The 20430-nt window shown below is 37.3% G+C and overlaps 1 protein-coding gene across 1 annotated transcript; it reads left to right on the top strand.

Moving 5' to 3' along the window:
* The first annotated feature begins 422 nt into the window (after nucleotides 1-422).
* On the top strand, nucleotides 423-17274 carry Laptm4a (lysosomal protein transmembrane 4 alpha). Its single transcript, XM_026408429.2, has 7 exons — nucleotides 423-695; nucleotides 9726-9846; nucleotides 12678-12754; nucleotides 12856-12978; nucleotides 14934-15029; nucleotides 15567-15665; nucleotides 16656-17274. The coding sequence occupies exons 1-7, from the start codon at nucleotides 585-587 to the stop codon at nucleotides 16728-16730; spliced, it is 702 nt and encodes a 233-aa protein (XP_026264214.1). The 5' UTR covers nucleotides 423-584; the 3' UTR covers nucleotides 16731-17274.
* The last annotated feature ends 3156 nt before the right edge of the window (nucleotides 17275-20430 follow it).

The following is a 20430-nucleotide window of genomic DNA, read 5'->3' as shown; positions in this document are numbered from 1 at the left end:
TCTTCCTGCTCAACAATCGAGCCGCGCGCAAAGGTCACGTGAGCGGCCTAGTCCGGTGACAAAGACAACGTGGCAAGGACAACAACGCTCAGAAAGGCTCTTATGCCCACTTTCTGCCATCCATTCCATCGAATTTCTCCCTCCTCTCATTAGATGTTTCTTACCGGTGCTTTCTGAGGGATGGTGAACTACCAGGTTGCCATCAACCCGAACTACCTTAGACTCACAAGGCAGCCCTTGCCCTCACCGACCGCATGCCGCTAAGGCGAGTAGCACTTCTTATTGGGCTTGAGTTCCTGTCAATCTCCAGGTTTTCCCCAATCGGAGACCCGGTCCATACACCGTTCCTCATTGGCTTACGGGCAGCGGAAGGTGGAAGAACAGCTGATAAGCGAAGGTCGCGCGAGAGTGGCGCTCAGTGCTCAGTGCGCAGGCGCGAAAGACCTGGCAAGGGCCCGGACCAGGGGCGGGCTTGAAGACGCGTCGTTTGCCTTTGGAGACTGTGACTGAGCTCCCTGGGTTCAACCGCGGGGCGGAAAGCTTTTGTCAGGGACTGGCCAAGAACGCGGCCCGCGAGATACCCGATGGTGTCCATGACTTTCAAGCGGAGCCGCAGCGACCGGTTCTACAGCACCCGGTGCTGCGGCTGTTGCCATGTCCGCACCGGGACGATCATCCTGGGGACCTGGTACATGGTAAGGGCTGGCGGGCGGGTAGGGCCTCGCCGCCCGGGGAAGTGCGCATGTGCGGGAAATGGGGGGCGCCGGGCCGAATCGGGAGGGGTGGGGCTGGGGACGGGGGTGTTGGGTGGGGCGGGAGAGGAGGGGGAGTTTTTTTTTTTTTTTTCCTCCTGTTTTAAATGCTTTGTCTCTTAATCGAGTCTGGGGACCTTGAGAGAGACTTGTCCAAGAGATAGTTCCGTGGCAAGAAGTTGAGGAACGTGGGCTTTGGAGAGACGAGGCTAGGCGGATGGAGGGAGGAGGGGGCTGCTAAATTTCGGTGGGAATTCGGTCATTGTTTCTGTACTTCCGCCATCTGAAAGGCAGTTCCCTCTTCCCTCCGCACCTTGTGCTCCCTGGAATTTTTTTTAAAAAATATGTATATATATAGTTGTTGATGGGCCCTTATTTTATTTATTTACATATGGCGCTGAGACTCGAACCCAGTGCCTCATATGCAAGACAAGCACTCTTCCATGAGCTACAACTCCGGCCCCTCCTTGGAATCCCCCCCCCCCAAAAAAAAAGTAGTGATGTGTGCAGCCTCGTTCAATATTGTCTAGTCTGATGGGAAAGCAAAGCTCTAGCTATAACCCAGTTTCATTTGTGTCCTGGACCTTGATGTAAGCAGAAAGGCTTCTGTTGTGAATTTGTTTGAGAGCTCTTGGCGGCGATACCAGTTTGCCAGGATTTACACTTGATCCGTTTTTCCCTGGTGCAACCAACCCCTGCCTGCTTTTCTTACCAGATGCTCCCGGTTTTGTGAAACATTTTGTTGAGAGCCTGTTCTATTCTGGCCACAATATGCAGGCATTCTCTGGTTTGCAAGATCTTTATGATTCTGTCATAACCAGATGGGAATGCTGTTGATTAAGTGGTTCACTAGTAATTCTTATGTGATTTCTGACCAGTCTTTCCAGTATCCGTTCATATTAAAGCTATTTGCCTGTGACGTCTAAAAATGTGATTCTGTTTAGGTAGTTTTAAGTTATTACGACTTTACAGATGCTTTGACCAGTATCGTATGTTGTCGACTCAGCTACTTTCCCTAATGACTGATTTTGTGTGTGGGTGGAGGAAGTGGTATTGGTGATACTGTGCAGTTTTTGATAATTATGTGAACTGCAAAAGAAGAGAGATTGATCCCAGACTCCTTTTTGCCTTTTTCTGTACTTACTTTCCCACGCAGCGTCTTGAAATCATTAGTAACAGTTTGGGCAAACACCAGATGAAAATCATTTTCAGGCAGGCAGATATTGTTTCTTGGCCCTCAAGGACTATCTGACCTCCACATTGTTCCTGACTGTCCTATTGTTTATTTATTTATTTATTTTTTGCAATCTTCTTTAATGTACATTTTAAAAGAAAATAGCAAAACTTGAATGTGTAGGTTTATTTGCTTGTGCTAAGCCTATTTTCACGTTTCTTGTACTTTTGTATTCAGAAAAAGGCGGGTTATTGGTATTGTATAATTATATCACATTTCATTCAGAAACTGGCTCTTCCATATTTTAACTGATTTGTAATACTGGATATCAAATAGTTAATAACAATCAGTTAGGTTGTATTTCTAACTTCCTTTTGTTTCTTCTCCAATTTGCTAAGGGGCTGAATCCTTAATTTCTTTTGTTTGTCCGTAAACTCTGTATTCCATTCCCCTAAATGAATAATTCAAACCTTTAGGATTATCTGGTCTCTTACTCTACCCTACCCCCATTACCTCCAGAAAATGACCTGCCCCCCTGCTTAGCAAGAGTCCATCCAACAGCCTGGGACTCTTCCTGCAAACTTCCTGTTGCTTCTCAGATCCTTGCCTCCACTCAAAAGAACAAAGGACTTCTAACTCCTCAAGAAGAAAATAACTGTGGTCCCTATTTCAGCCATCCAAATGTAATTGGCTGTATTTCTTTCCACTCTATTCCAGGCAGATTTTTTTACACTGTCGACTTTAGCTTATAAAAATGAAAAGAAGAGCAGGATAAAGTAGAAGTTGTAAATAGGAAACTCAAGGTGCAGAGAGTAAAACTTTAGTAAGGGCATTCTTAATAAAATAGGGAGCGAATTTAAATCTGTTCCCCCAGTTGAAGATCTTGTTCCATGCTTTATTTTCACAATTTTTAAAACTTGCCCTAGGTGTTCTCACTTTGCATGGACCTTTTCAGGTTAGTAGCAGTTGTAAACCACTTAAACCAATTGATCTGTCTTGAAGTAATAAAAGATTTATTGACCATTTTCAGTGTGAAAGTTTTGGTAGATACACAGTAGTAGGTCAGGAGCCCTGTGTTATCTTGTGTATTTCTGTTACTTGCTAAATGTTGTCTTGAACACAACATCTGCCCTTAAGATGTTTTTTTTATTTCAAAGCACTTTAGAGCACTTTGTTATTACAAAGGAGAAGGAGATAATGATCAGTGATATCAGATTGTAATCAGATTAAGAACTGGAAAAAGGTCATTGGTGGTTTATTACAGTACTGCAGGTGACGATTTCAAAAGTGTAACTTAAGTACCATAGCCATATAAAGATAATTTCTACCCAGTTGGGTCACAAATAACATTTAGATGTAGTCCTATACCTATAAACAAAGAGGATTTGTCCAAACTGCATTTTTTTGCCACACTTAGTACTAAGACTGAAAAATAAGATGGGGCCTAGTGAGGTAGGATGTCACTTCCTTCCCTTACTACTTTGTCATGGTACCCTTTCTCCCTCCCTAACTCCCTAGCCTCCATGGTAGCTCTTTTTTCATTCCAGATGAGGCACTATAAGAATATTTATGAATCTTTTCAGTTTACCTGGGCCAAGGCTTTTGAGGTTATGATTCCTTTCAAGCTTTTGGAACTTGAAACTACAGCCCTCTTCTGCCTGGACTAGATACTATGTCAATGGCTCTATTTGGCCCAGTATCATTGCTTTCTAGCTATAGCTTCTACTAATGTAGTATTAAGGCAACTATAACTCTGTCTACTAAGATATTAATTGTACGGTTTTTGAATAGTTCTGTGGGACATAGAGAAAGCCAGGACCAATTACGTGTGCCAGAGGTACTGGTCCTGAAGTGTTAACGTTAAGTGTTTCAGATTTAAAAAGCATGCCTGGCTTAATGCCTGGTTACGAAGAAATTTCAGAGTGAGTGCAAGTTTAAATTCTTGCAGTTCTAATATTGTTTTTTCTGTTGTTTATTAAATAATTTGCAACCAGATTATTTTAAACAAGTTTCTAATGAGGTATAGGCTCAAATTTTTATTGAATGATTTTAAAAGGGCTTAAAAATCAGCTGCAGAAAGTTTCCTTCTTTACAGTTAATAGTATACTACAAGAACATGTTTTGAACTTGTAATGTTAAGTCTTGGAATATTAAATCCATTTGTAATGTTAAGTCTTGGAAAGACTTTAATATGTAGCTAATTTTTCCTGAGCATCTCTATAAATAATCTAATTTTAGGTACTTGGGAGAGAAGTGAAGACAGATTGCCTCAAGCAGTGTCCTCTCCAGTCCTCACCCAACTCCTCTAAATAAGTAGAGCTTGAAGCTAGTGTCTTCCCTTGCACCTGCTGTTTTGTGCTTCAGTGCCATTGAACATGCTCTTTCTTCCCCTGAACTGCTCTTCCCCAAATCGCTTTTTAAAGACTTTATTTAGGAAATTTTCAGACATGCAAAGGTAGAGAAATAGAAGTCTCTGTTTACTCATCACCCACCTCAACTATTAACAACATTTGCTAATTCTAGATAATTTTTTAATGGTTAGCTCAAATATTTTTATGGTAAAACTTTCTGTACTTCCTAGCTAGAGGGGATCTGGTTTCCTCACTGTGTACTTGGAAAGTTTCTAAATACCTACTGTATATAATTATTAAACATTAGTATGATTATCTTTTTTCTTATTTCTCACATCAGATGTCCTCCAGGACTAGGGATGTAGCATGTAGCTCAGTGGTAGAACACTTGCCTAGCATGCCTATGGTGCTGAGTCCCAGCACAACAAAAAAAGAAAAAACAAAGTCCTCTTTGAAGGGAGGAGGGGGAAAATGTGTATACTAGCTAACTTATTATTTAGAACATTTGAGGTACCCATTAAACATTCATGAAATAAACTGTCTTTGCCAAAAAAAAAAAAAAATAGGATTAACTCAGTTGTAACTGCACATAATAATAAACAACAATACTTTTTTTTTTTTTTAGTTGCCAATGAATCTTTTTTTTTAATTATTTATATGTGGTGCTGAGGATCGAACCAAGGGCCTCACACGTGCCAGGCAAGTGCTCTATCACTGAGCCAAACTCCAGCCCCACAACAATACTTTTTTGTATACATTAAAAATTTCTTCTAAAGATAGTTTTAGTCTCTATTAAATAGCACTTCTTTGCTTAGTTTTTTAGACTGTTCTCCTAGAGGTGCTGTCTGCCTGTAAAAACCCTTATCATGGTGCTCTGAAGCAGTATATTGTTTAAAATAATGATTTTTTTTTAAAGTACCCCATTCTCCAGGATATATCATATGTTGGGCCACAAATCAAGTCCTAACAAATTTTTAAAAAGTAAATCCTATCAAAAAACTTTCCCTGAATGTCTTCTCTGATTTAAGGGGGGGGTGACTCAAAATGGGGTAGGGAGGAAGAGCATAAGAAGATTATCACTAAATAGGGAAGAGAGGTGGGAGGGAAAGGGAGGGAGAAGGGGAATTGCACGGAAGATGGAAGGGAGACCCTCATCGTTATACAGAATACATGTATGACAAAGTGAGGGGAAAAAAAAAAGAAGTATGTGATTGAGTAGAGAGAAGTGCTGGGAGGGGAGGGGAGGGGAAGGGGGGGGAAAGGAAGGACAGCAGAATAAAATAGACATTATTATTGCTGTATGTATCTAAGTGACCGCATGACCAATGTGATTCTGCTACCTGTACACTCAGAAAAATGAGAAATTATACCCCATCTGATTCAAATGTATGATATGTCAAGATCATTGTACTGTCATGTGTAACTAAAACAAAATTTAAAAAAACACCTTTCCTATTGACAGTCCATAAAACTAGAGATAATAATAGGAGGAACAATGGAAGTCATGAGAATTAAACACCATTCTCCTGGAACAACCTGGGTGGTGAGGAAATGAAAACATTTCTTAACAAATGAAAATGGAAACTACCAAAACCTATGGAATGCAGCAAAAGCAGTGCTGAGAGGTACATTTATAGCAGTAAATGCTTATATCAAGATAGTAGGACATTCTCAAAAAAGCTAACATTACCTCTCAAGGAACTAGAAAAACAAGAACAAACTAAACCCAAAGCCAGTAGAAAAAGAGAATAGTAAAGATCAGAGAAGAAATAGAGACAAAAATAGACCAAAAAAGGAGTTGATTTTTTTGAAAAGGTAAACAAAATTGGCAAAGCCTTAGTCTAAGAAAAAAAAAGACTCAGAGATGAAAAGGGAAACATTTCAATTGATATTACAAAAATACAAAGGATCACTAGAGACTCTTAACAACTGTATTTGAATTGGAAAACCTAGAAATGAATAATTTTTCCACTGCCGAATTTTGTAGAATGCTTGAAGAAGAATTAATACCAACTCTTTGCAAATTATTTTAGAAAATTGAAAGGAATTCTGCCAAACTCAGTCTACATTGTCAGTATCACCTTGATCAAAATGAGATAGAGATGCTCACAAAAAAAAACTACAGGGTGTGTTCTTGATAAACATTGCAAAAATTCTTAACAAAACAAACCAAATTCATCAGCACATTAAAAGATAATTAATTCACTGTGATCAAGTGGATTCATCCTATGGATGCAAGGATGGTTCAGCATGCAGATAGATCAGTTAAGTGTGATATATCAACAGAATCAAGGACAAAACCCATAATGAGTGTTTTAATAGATACAGAAACATTTGATAAAATTCATTATTTTTTCATTATAAAAATTCAACAAATTAGGTATAGGAGGAAAATACCTCAACATAGTGAGGGCCACATGTGATAAACCAACAGCTAATACATGCTGGATGGTAAAATCTGCAGCCAGATGGGATGCCTGCTTTAATCCTTTAGTTCAATGAAGTAGGAAGAGTCTTAGCTAGAGCAGTCAAGTAAGAGAAAGGAATAAAGAACATACAAATTGGGAAGGAGGAAGTCAAATTGTCCCTGTTTGCAGATGACAGAGTCATATATGTAGAAAATCATAAATACCTTGAGAAAACTTTTTAGAATTAAATTAGTAGAGCTTCATGATATAAATCAATTTAGAAAAATCAGTAGCGTTCCTATATGCCAGTAGTGAACTATCTATTTACAGTAGCTACACAAAACAAAAAGCCAAGGTGAAAGACCTCAACAGTGAAAACTATAAGATGCTAATGGAAGAAATTGAAGAGAAAACAAATAGAAAGACTCCTGTGTTTATGGATTGGAAGAATTAGTATTGTTAAAATGTCCAAACTGCCAAGGCCATTACAGATTTAATGCAACCCTTATTAAAATAATGTCATCTTGGGCTGGGGAGGTGGCTCAAGCGGTAGCACGCTCGCCTGGCATGCGTGCGGCCCGGGTTCGATCCTCAGCACCACATACAAAGATGTTGTGTCCGCCGAAAACTAACTAACTAACTAAATAAATAAATATTTTAAAAAATAATGTCATCTTTCGCTGAAATGGAAAAATCCTAAAATTTACATGGAACTACAAAAGATCATATAGCAGTCTTGAGCAAAAATGAACAAAGCTGGAGGCATGATACTACTCAACTTCAAAATATACTTCAAAGCAGTAGTAACCAAAACATCGTGGTACTGTATAAAAGTAGAAACAGACTGATAGAACAGAATAAAAACCCCCAAATAAGTGCACACACTTAATAGCCAAGTGATTTTTAACCAATGAGCTAAGAACACATCTGGGTAACACAACCTTCAATAAATGATACTAGGAAAACTGGATGTCCACATATAAAAGAGTAAGATTACACCCCTAACTCTCACCATGAACCAACAAACAAAAAAACCTTTAAAATGGATTAGAGGCTTAAATGTAAAACCCGAAACTATAAAAGTACTAGAAGAAAATACGGGAAAACACTGACAGTCTGGACAATGTTTTGGACAAGAATGTAATCAAGCAACAAAAGAAAAAAAATAAGCAAATGGAATTACATCAAATAAAAACTACAATAAAAGAAATATCAACAGAGTGAAAAGAGCATTCAGAATGGAGAAAATAATTGCAAACTGATAAGAGATTTAATATCCAAAATACATAGGAACTCAGACAACAGCAAAAGCAAATAATCTAAAAATGGAAAAAGGATCTGAATAGTTATTTTTCAGAAGATATAGAAATGGCCAAGAAATATATGAAAAAAAGTTCTTCCTTACTAATCATCAGGGAAATGCTAATCAAAACCTCAGTGAGATTATCATCTCAGCTCAATTATAATGGTTCTAATCAGAAATCTCAGCAGCTCAGGAGGGGAGGCAGGAGGATGGCAGGTTCAAGGTCATCCTGGGCAACTTCGTGAAACCCTGTCTCAAAATAAAAAATTAAAAAGGACTGGGGATGTAGCTCAGTGGTAAAGCCTGTAAACTTTAGAGAAGGCTAATTCTCATCCGCATAAGATTTTTATATTGAATCATTAACAGGACTGATTCTGAGCACTTAAAGGCAGTGCTGATCATATAATCAAATGCAGAAAGCTGAGAAAGTAAATGTTTAGAATGTCAAAATCCAAATCCAGAAAATCATGATGGACAAGAATGTAATAAAATGAAATTCAGTTACAAATAACATTAAGACCTGTACTTGGGCCTCTGAATCCATCTGTATGTATCAGTTAACAGCTGGTAGCTTAGCAGGGTCAAGTGTGGAAAAAAGCTAGATATTTTAGGGAGTTAACTCTTACCTGATATTCAGTAAATTTATAAAGCCAGTGCAATTTCATGTTGCATTAATTGAAATTTGTTAGCTAGAATGGGGAGCTGAGATTTGTATTCTGATGATGCTTGATCTTGGCTCATTTTGATAGTGTGTGCCTCAAATAGAGCTTATGAAAGGAGGAGTACAAAAGAGAAATAGTGGAGTAGCAGAAAAACATGCCAGGTAGAGGAATCATTAAAGGACCTAAATGTTTATTCTAGAAAAGACAGTATTTAGGGGAGCACATTGACTCAAAAATCATAGAATTAATTAAGACCAGTAGGTGAAAGTTAAGTGGCATAGTGAAAGCCTTATTATGCAACTCCAAAGGAATGTTGATCTCCAGAGAAAATGAGCTCTCTTGGCAGTGGCTAGGGATGCTGTGGAGTGGTTTCAGGCATCTAAATCAACTGTAGCTTCTTCAGACATAGAAATTCTGAGATTCATATAGGAATGAATATGTGCCTCTGAACAGGAAAAGTTTGTAATAATTCCCTAGTTTTAATTTTTGTGCCATTTTATTCCGGTGTATTGATATTAACATAGGGTTTAGCATCGTATCTTTTAATATTAAATCTGTACTTGATAAAATAATTTATTTTTAAATTGTTTTCATAGTGGTAATTGCATATCCTTTATCTCAGGTTGGCCCCTACCATTTTTTATCTTTGTTACTTTAAAACAATTTTCTTTTTTTTTTTTTTTTTTTATTGGTTGTTCAAAACCTTACACGGCTCTTGACATATCATATTTCAGACATTAGTTTCAAATGAGTTATGAACTCCCATTTTTACCCCAAATACAGATTGCAGAATCACATCAGTTACACATTCACCTTTTTACATAATGCCCTATTAGTAACTGTTGTATTCTGTTACCTTTCCTATCCTCTTCTATCCCCCCTCCCCTCCCCTCCCATCTTCTCTCTCTATCCCATCTACTGTAATTCATTTCTCTCCTTGTTTTTTCTTCCAATTCCCCTCACAACCTCTTTTATGTAGTTTTAAAAACAATTTTCAATGTGGAACAACGTCTAGAAATTTTGCTAAAGACTTTTTCAATAGTAATGTATTTGATAAAAATGTTATCTTTCACAGGTGGTAAACCTGTTGATGGCAATTTTGCTGACTGTAGAGGTGACTCATCCAAACTCAATGCCAGCTGTCAACATTCAATATGAAGTCATTGGAAATTACTATTCATCTGAGAGAATGGCCGGTAGGTATTTAGTTGAAAACAAAATATTCCCTTCTAAAAATCTATAAAGCCAGTTTAATTTGTATGTATATGTTATTTAGAGCAAGATTGATTAAATTATGCTTCAAAAGATTAAATAAGTTGCATAATAAGGTTAACATAAGCTCAGTGATGTTTAAGCTACTCACTGACACAGGAAAGTATTTTGGTGAGTTTTTTCAAAGATTTTTGGTAAACATTTATGTCAGAAGATTTAATGGACTACTACATTTTTGTGAGTTGTTTAGTTGTGTACCTCTACAGGAGGAAGAGAGAAATAAAAGTGAAATGTAAATCTTTGAGTTCTAGCCAACAAATGTAGTTGGTATGGGAGATTTGCCAGTGGAGCAAATGTACTATTACAAAATACATATAATACAAATTATTTCCCATTCACATGTATATGTTATATTATAGGATCTTAATTCTCAGATTTTTAGTTGTATTACCTCTTAATGTGAAGTTCTGAGTTACATTACATTTATGGCCTTCAATAATCCATTAATGAAGGTTTGTATTGTTACAGGGCTAACTTCATTTTCCAGGAGCCAAGAAGAATTTTGTGACTCTCATAACGTAGTACGAAAGCAGCTAACCGTTGTTGGCTTTTGAAAGTGATTTTTTTTTTAAATTTTTAATATTTATTTTTTAATTATCGGCAGACATAACATCTTTTGTTTGTATGTGGTACTGAGGGTTGAACCTGGGCTGCACGCATGCCAGGCGAGCGCGCTACCACTTGAGCCACATCCCCAGCCCATTGAAAGTGATTTTTTAAGAAATGATTTTTCAAAAAGTGATTCTTCTTAGATTAAATTCTTTAATTGTTTTGTCAACTGTGGTAGGAGAAATAATAAGAGCATATTATAAATAGTCCTTTTTGGCATTTATTTTTTCCCAATAGTCTGTTTTTATTTGAAAACCCAAAAGAACAGTAAAAAATTTCAGCTATTTTTTATAATTTCAAAATTTTACTCTAGGTCATAAAATTTTAATTAACCTGCCAATGTCATCATTTACCCTGGCATGTATGTTTCTCTAAAAATGAGATATAGAAAAGGGATTTAATGTTTATTGAAATGCTTACTGGGCTATATCTGTAAAGTCGTGGGTTTACCACATATTGCGTGAATATTCTAACTGCTTTAAAGGAAATCAGATGGCATTCATTATTATATTTTGTTGATTATAATTGTACTAAAGCCCCTATTTTTAAGAGAATAAAAATTTATAGTTCTTAGTTGTATGATAGTTTTTGTTTCTTTGGATGACTTTTCCACAAACCCAATAAATTACTGATCATTGACTTGATGACCAATTTTAAATAATGATTTTTGTGATTATTTCTACTCAGCTAAACAGGATTGGCAGTCAGTATATACAAATCACTTTCACAACATATGCAAGCTCTTTTTCAAATATGCATCTAACTTCATCCACTTTCGCTTTGGAAATGTATTAGCTACGGGGAGACCGTGAATGTCACAGTGGTTGGAATCCTGAAGTTTTTGTTTAACCCTTATGTTTTGTTTGTTTTATTAATTCACAAGTCCTGGAGTGTCTGTCATTGCAGGCATTAGTTGCCTTGTTATTTATTAATCCAGTGAAGGATTCTGAACATCATTGTTTCAGAACTTCAGAAATCAAAATAAGCATGCAGTTTCCCATAACAGATTCTTAAAAATGGATTATTTGAATTCTAAACTTCGAAGTTTGTTAATACCAATATCCTGTTGAACTTCACATTTTGTTTATAACTGGATTCTTATAAGTGACATTCTGTGTCCCACAGCAGAAAAGTCCTTTAAATCCTTAGTATTCGGCTATTCAATATTCCTCAAGAAAAGATAAGAGATCTGATATTTAGTGCCAAATACTGAGGATGTTTGTACTGCTCAGTGGTAAGATTTTATATATATATATATATATATATATATATAATGTATCCAGTGATATGAAAATTTAGTAGTAATTTTAATCATCATTACTAATGTCCTTCAGTTTCTTAATATCTCTCTGTAGTTACAAAATTAATTATACATGTGTGCCAGAAAAATTAAAAATCAAGTGTGGTTTGAGTCCTTTCTAAAAAAATTAGTGAACGTGGGTTAATAGAGGGAGGGTTGGAACACTCTGGAGAAAGAATTGAGGCACCAAGAAGAAAATAGATCTGCATGTACAGAGAAGCCAGAGTGCAGGAGTAATGAATTTAAATGTTTGGGAGGAGGAATTAATGGAAACCTGAATTTCAGGTGACATTTTACCTGAGGCAAGAGGTAGCTGCTATAGTTTTCTGTTTAATACAGCAAGTACCAGGTTTTCCTTCCAGTTAAACCCTATTCATGTCACAAGACCAAACTTACGTCATTTCTTTCATATGTTTTCATGATTATCGAGGCCGAGCTCATCATTCCTGCTTCTGGTACAGCACTTGCCATGTTGTATTGTATTTTCCTGTTTGCACATCTTCAGATTTTTGAACTTGTAAAGGCATAGTGCGGCACCTGTCTTCCTAGCAGACCATGTAGTTCTTGTGCACCCTAAACAAATATTAGAGATTATTGTAGCAATTAACAAATAAGAGCTTGAATGAGTTTCTCAAGATTCATTTTTTAATTCTGAGACTTAGGTGTGTTTTGTTGTTTTCCTGTCTTGCTTGTCCCTTGATCTTTTCATAGCTAATTTTGAAAATATTTACATTTTAATCCTTTTGGCTAACTGTAAAACGTTTTTTTTTTGTTTTTTTTTTTTTAATAAAGTATTTTGTTTTGTTGTATAAGTAGCTTAATTGATATTTGTTTTTGTTTTCTTAGATAATGCCTGTGTCCTTTTTGCCGTCTCTGTTCTTATGTTTATCATCAGTTCAATGCTGGTATATGGAGCAATTTCTGTAAGTATGCCATCTTTTCAGCTTTTAGAGTTTGAACTTTACTGAATCTGCTTAGTTATTTCATACATTTGCTAAAAATCTGTGTTCATTTTCTTCTGCAGTATCAAGTGGGTTGGCTGATTCCATTCTTCTGTTATCGGCTTTTTGACTTTGTTCTCAGTTGCCTGGTTGCTATCAGTTCTCTCACTTATTTGCCAAGAATCAAAGAATATCTGGATCAATTAGTAAGTTTGTGTTAATTAAACTATTTTTTTATTTTAAGTAAAATATTTTAATTGCTATTCTGAGATATCCTTACTGTTTTTAAGTACCCCCGTGTTTTTTCAAGTGTCTTAAAGTAAGTATTATGTTAAAACCTGATAAGATGAAAATACAGTACAGTATTGCAAATTCTTAAAGGTGGGTCATGCGGAAGAAGTAATTCAATGGTTTTTTTTTTTTAACTGTATACTACAGGTATAATAATTTGACCGTATTTGTCGCTCATTAAATGATGGTGTTTTGTCTTTATAGACATTCATAGCAAACAGCTGAGTGCCTATGATGTTCTTAGCCTTATGCCAGACATCATTGGTGAATGGTGTGAACACAAAGTTGACTTCCCTCACTTTAGGGACCATACGATGTGTTTGGGGTATTAAGATATATGAAGATGTTGTCTGGGATAATGAATTAGAGCTGTCACACAGTCACAATAAGAACTTAGATTAATGCTGTTGGGGCAGGTAACACTGGGCTGAAGTAGCCAAGTAGGACTTTCCTGAAAGAGTTTTGAAAGGAGGTGTGGAGTCCAGAGAGATGATGAAAATGTTCTAGAGAAATATGAGTCCTTGAGGCAAGAAGGAACATGGTACAGTCAAGGAACTGAGAGATGGCCATGGTGGCCGGCACACAGATGGCAGGTGCGAAAGCAGCAGATGTTGAAGCAGAAGAGAGTAGCTGGGGACAAGGCCTGTGGCTTGATCACCTGTAGTTAGAAGCTTCCTAAGAACTGTTCCCTGGTCATGTCATCTCTGGCTAAAAAATCACAAGTGGGGCCCCTGCCTTTTAGTCTAACAACCTTAGCATAGCCTTCTCCCATGCACTGGCTACATTCAGTACATGCAAAGGTACAAAATGAATTTGTTCTTCCTTTTATCCACCATTTCCCCACCTCTATTTGATTCACTTAATCTCATGTACTGCCTTTGTTGGCCAGCTTATAAATCCTGACTTCTTCTTTTCTAATGCTTTCTCCCCACACTTAGCTCATTGCCTTGCTCACAGCCAAGGTTGAGTATTTGAATGAATATAGCTGATCCTTCTCAGTAGAACATAGTATGTCTACAGTAAATTGTACAGTTGTGCCTGGCTCTTTGACCTGTGGAGTGCCTTCTTTTTGCCTGATGAAGAGTTGAGACAAACTACTTTCAGAAAAGTTATTTTCTCCAGGACTAACTGTCTAATGGAGTTAGGTATATCTCAGTACCTACTGATTTACTGACCTAGGGACAAATCCTGGGTTCCATATAGGAGGTTGTATTTTACCAAATACCAGCACGATGGTGTTTTGTCTTTATAGGCATTTATAGTTTTTAGCTATAAAAACAGATTCCACACCTCCTTTCAAAACTCTTTCAGGAAAGTCCTACTTAGCCACTTCAGCCCAGTGTCACCTGTCCCACTCTACAGTATCAGTCTAAGTTCTTATTGTGACTGTGTGACAGCTTTAATTCATTATCCCAGACAACATCTTCATATTACTTCATAGAAAGTTAGGAGAAAATAAGCTTAGTTTGGACTATTTAAGGAATATTCTGGATATTTAAACAAGTGTATTTTAAAGTAATTAAAGATAATGGGACTTAAAAGCACTTTGAGTTGAAGCCTGTTTATAAAGTTTTATTAGACTATCACTTCTGACTTTGGTGCCTTTTATTTTATTTTATTTGGTACTGGGGATTGAACCCAGCACTGAGCACTGAGCCACATCCTGAATTTTTTATTTAGAGACAGTAATCCTGAATTACTCAGGGACTTGCTAGGTTGCTGAGACTGAGATCCTCCCACATAGCCTCCCAAGCCATGCATCACCACACCCAGCTTTTGTTTGTTTTCTTAAAATGCTCCCTAGATTATTACAGAGTCCAGGTGCCCTGACTGAATTGTAAATTGCTTGTGTATGTCTGTTTTTTAATAGCCTGATTTTCCCTACAAAGATGACCTCCTGGCATTGGACTCCAGCTGCCTGCTATTCATTGTTCTTGTGTTCTTTGTGGTATTTATCATTTTTAAGGTAAGTTGCTAAATCTGTAGGTAGCTGGTGAGACTTAACACTGCCTATCATAACCTTTTCATTGCCTTATCTCCTCAGAGGACACAGTAGCTTGAGGACTTATGGTGACAATATTGAAAAGTAGTAGAGGTAGCTTTTAGAAGCATCCTCTGTCTTGTTGCCAGAGAAGGGTTGAAAGTGTCAAGATAATTCCATAAGTGAAGAAATTTTTCTGTTTTTGAAAGTGGTTCATGATTTGTATAGGAAATCTGTTACAATTTCCAGCATTCACAACCCCAGAATTTCCTTTGCAACACAGGGGTTAATAGACCTAAGTTGAAACCCCGACTCTAGTTTCTTTAGGAAACTTCTGACACTTAAATGAGAACCAGGAATTGAAAAGGGCCTGTCTGGTGCTAGGTTCTGATGGAGAACATGGTGGGACAGTGTTGGATGTCACCTGCATTTAAAAGCCATGTCACCACACCCAGCTTTTGTTTGTGTTCGTAAAATGTAATCTGTTTAGTTTCTGGTAAATTTTGTCTCTTATCTTTTCAGGCTTATCTAATTAACTGTGTTTGGAACTGCTACAAATATATCAACAACAGAAATGTGCCAGAGATTGCCGTGTACCCTGCCTTTGAAGCACCTCCACAGGTTAATTGCTGTTTCTTTTGTTAAAATAATGCTAGCCATTATTAATGGTTCCAAAAGAACGTGAAGTTTTAACTTTCTTTTCTGTGCCATGACTCTGGTTTGGGGCATGAATAGCTTAAATTCCATAGGATTTAGCATTTCCCAGTTGGAATCCTGGGTACACAGGCTAGACAGTCCCTACACTGCCCATTGTGTCTAGTTTCTGTTAAGTTTATTCATTAGTGGTCCCCGTGAGTGCTGTGTTTGTGGGCGGCATAAGATAGAAACAACTGTGCTAAGCTTGTTTAGCCTGTGGGGTTTCTGTGGATGGATTAGAATGCTGTTAACTGAAATTTACATTGTTTAAAAAACAAACCCTGTGATCCAAGGAGGAGCTAATCTGTCTGTGGGGCAATGACTGGTGGGTTCTGGAGTCTGTTGAGGAGGACTGTCTGGGAGCCCTCTAATTCCTATCAGACTATCTTTCCAGATTTTCAACACAAGGTTAGAATGCCACCTCCCTATAAAGATATGCCTAGCACCCTAGAGGACATGGTGGAGGTTCATGCTCCTTTGACTACAGATTCTGATGAAACAGACTCCAGCCTCTTACTGGAGGCTTCCTATAGTGTGGTTCAGTGAGGCCCTGTCACCCAAATCCTCAATTCCTGAGGTGTCACTGGCACTGATACTTTATTGGAACAAGGGGAGAGCAGGGACAACTACTGCCTGTCAAGAAATCCTTGTTGCCTCAGAGTTGGTCAGAATTAGAGTTAAAATTCTTGTTGTTTCCAGCCTTAATCCATCATGTCTAGCAAACATAGGTCAGATCTCAGTTGCGTGGAAAGTTGCCTGTTTTTCAGGCATCTCTATTCCTGGGAATTGTTGAGCTAACAGTTTCTTCTGCTCTTCTCTGTAGGTTTGTGTACCTTTATTAGGAGATAGTATGAAAGCTGAAAATCATTTCAGAAAGAATTTCAAGTTTCATGTAGTTTTTTTCTGTCTTTTTAGTATGTTTTGCCAACCTACGAAATGGCAGTGAAGATGCCCGAGAAGGAACCACCGCCTCCTTACTTACCTGCCTGAAGACGCTCTGCCTCTGTCAATAAACCCTATACCAGCTTCTTGTCTTGTTTATTTTACAGAGTGCTGCATTACAGGGCTCTTCAAACTTGTTTGATATAAAATACATTGTCTTTTGTCTAAGCATTTATTTTCAAACACTAAGAAGCTTTTTGGACATTCATTAAGTCTTTTTGTTTTTTGTTAAGTCTATTACAATTTAATACTTTTCAAAGACAATCTAGCATAAAAAGAACAAAGTGCCATTGTATGCCTTTAACTGGGGGTGGGGAGGGAGTATTCTCCACATATTTTCTTTTTTAACTTTGCACTTTCTTTATATAATGGTTTGTATCTTGGTTATTTGCTGCCCTGGATAATTTCAGGAAGATTGAATTCAGTATTCAGGATGAGTGAATTGGGTATAAGATCTGAAGTTTTCAGCTAGCTGTAAAAACAGGAAAGATATATAACATTTGACTGGACCGTGGAAGATGATGATTGCATGTTTCTAATTTGTATGTTTCCATCTTTGTGATAAGATGCTTTAATAAATCTCTTAAATATTTACTATTGTCATTTTTCAAAACATTTTTTGTAGATAAAATCCAAATTTTCTGTTACAATATACAGACAGATACATTCTTAAAAGTGATTAGGGAGGTGATTTCCTTGTATGAACATCAGAGTGTGCTCCCACAAACCTTGGTGGTATAGGCCAGTCACTCAGTGTGCCTCTTTAATTACAGTCAAGATACAAAACTGCTGTCAGCATAAATTTTTTTAAAGTAGGAATACATTCTAAAATAACAAGTGTAGTAAATACATAAACCTGTAATCTAGTCATTATCGAGGGTTATTGTACATAATTGTGCTATTTTACATGATTGGCAAATTGGTGGATTTGTTTACACCAGCATTGGCTGCAGACGAATGCACACTGCATTGCCCTGGATGTTTCAAGAGCTACAGCATGTCACCAGGTGTTCGTTTTTCACTTCCATTCGAATCTTACGAGACGATGGTAATATACGTAGTCAGCTTGAAAGAAGCATGTGGTGTGTGACTGTACTCAGACTCCTGTAATGTATGGATACAAAGCTAGGCTTATTTTGGAAGCATTTTTAATCCAATAGTGGAGGACTACTGCTTGAAGTTAAAGTGAAGATATTTCTTGAATCAGGCCAGAAATATCTAATGTTGATGGTTTGCTAAAAAAATGTGACTACTGTACCAACCTGTTGTTTTGTGTTACAATCCTTTCACTAGGTGATGAATTACTTCAAGAAGAATAATTCAAATTAAAATGCATCAGTTGATTGATCAGATCAGAGGGAAACCGATAAGTCTAGACATCCAATGAATAAACCTAGAGATCTGATGGTATAGTGCAAGGACTATAGTTTACATATACGTGAATTTCTAAGTAGGTATTCTCTTACCACAACACAGGTAGCCATAGAAAGTGATGGAGTAGTAATCACCTTTGATATGTATATGAAAAGAGCATGTTGCACATCTTGAATGTATACAGCTTTTAAAAAGAGGTTGGGGAACCAAGGAGAAAGCAAACTGCAATTTATGGGTACCACAATTTAAATTTTGCCCTGGAAACCTTTCATCGTGCTAAGAATCCAGCAGTAGTGACTTTATACACACCATATGAACACATGGAGAAGTGCATGTCTTTGAAAGGGAGAGTAGAATTGTAAACTCAATACCAAACAGAAAACCAGCTTATTTTAGAAAGGAAATATCTGGGAATATACCCAGTTTCCCATAGTGCAAGACCTTTTTCTGATATCTGTAGTGGTAGAATATTTAAGAATCAAGGATGAGTCTTCTGCTGGACTCACTTGTATCTGCACAAAAACTGAAATGGAAGCCTCATATGAGGTCTACCAAATTTTTGTAGTGATAAATTCTGTGTAAAGGACCACACTAAGCAATAAATAAATGTTAGCTATGGTTTAGATATGAGTTGTTCCCCAAAAGTTCCAAGTGTGAATGCAAAAAAGCTTAGAAAGGAAATGATTGGGTAGTTTTTAACTAATCAGTGCATTAATCCCTGATAGGGATTAACTGAATGATAATTAAGGCAGGTAGGATGTGGCTGGAGGAGGTGGGTCCCTGGGGGCATGACTTTGGGTATATTTTCTCCTTGTAGAGTGGGGGAACTCTCACTCTGCTTCCTGGGTGCCTTGTTCCCAGTTGCTATCATCTGCCACACACTTTGGCCATGATGTTATTCCTCAGTGGTGACCCAGAGCAATGGAGTTGGCCATCTCTGGACTGAGATCTCTGAAACCATGAGCCCCCAAATAAACTTTCCCTCTTCTAATTGTTCTTTTCAGGTCTTTTGGTTACAGCAGCAAAAAAGACTGACTCAAACAGTAGTCAAACTACTGCTAGAGTTTTGTTAGTGGTAAGAGTGAGTATATTAAATATCTGAATATATGCTGTTGGTGGAAATGCAAAGTGGTACAGCAGCTATGAGAAAAGGGGGGGGAGATTCCTCAAAAAATTAACAACAGAATATCATATCACCCAGCAATCCCACTTCTGGATGTTATACCAAAACAGTTGAAATCAGTATCCCAAATAGAGAAGGACTCCCAATTTATCACAGCACCATTCACAGTAACCAACATGGAAATAACCAGTGAAAGCAAAGTGTTTATTGATAGGTGAATCAATAAAGTAAAGGTAGTATATACATAAAGTGGAATACTATTCAGCCCTTAAAAAAAGTTCTGTAATATAACACGAATGAATCTTGAAGATATTATGGTTAAGTGAAAAAAGCCAGAGATAAATATTGCATGATTCCACTTACTAAAATAGATTTATATCTATTTTGTATTTTGTATCTAAAATAGATTTATAAAATTCAAGAGTGAAATGTTGGCTTCCAGGGGCTTGTGGGAGAGGGCAATGATGGGTAGTTACTAATCAGTGGACATAAAGTTTTGATTAAGATGAATAAGGCAATTCATTTATATTACATAGTCAACGGTAATGTACAATTAGAAATCTGTTAGAGCAGATCTCATGAAGTGTTCTTTTTTTTTTTTTTTAAAGAGAGAATTTTAATATTTATTTTTTAGTTCTCGGCAGACACAACACCTTTGTTTGTATGTGGTGCTGAGGATCGAACCCGGGCCGCACGCATGCCAGGCGAGCGCGCTACCGCTTGAGCCACATCCCCAGACCCTCATGAAGGGTTCTTAATGCAATAAAGTAAAATTTAAACAACTATAAGCAAATTATATATATATATATAGATATATCTATGTGCACATATATGGCTTTCAAGACATTTTACTGTTCACATGTCTTTTCCGTCCATTTCATTTCTTCCTACAGCTCTTTCACCCACATCCTCTTTTTGTTTCCATCCCATCCTGTGTCCTGGCTTGGGCCCTCTTGCCTCACTTTCTCAATTTTCACTTACTAATAAAAATGTGGTTTTAAACTCTACAGAAAAGTTGCAAGTGTGTCCACCCTATCACCTCAAGAGTCCTAAGAAGTCTATGTTCCCAAGTTTGAGCTCACCAGCACGCACCTTCTCCCAGGCATCGTTGGCAATGTTATGTAATGGAGAGTGTGGCCTCAAGGATATCTAGTTTAGTGTCCAATATCCACTTCACAATTCTCTATAATCTGGAGCAAAAGTTTAATTCAAGCAATGAATTTGGAGCATGTGTTTTGTTCCAAGTGCAAG

This window comes from Urocitellus parryii, chromosome 12, assembly GCF_045843805.1.
Source record: "Urocitellus parryii isolate mUroPar1 chromosome 12, mUroPar1.hap1, whole genome shotgun sequence".
NCBI lineage: Eukaryota > Metazoa > Chordata > Mammalia > Rodentia > Sciuridae > Urocitellus > Urocitellus parryii.
The sequence above is the reverse complement of the archived record's forward strand: the minus strand, read 5'-3'. Positions and strand labels throughout refer to the sequence as shown.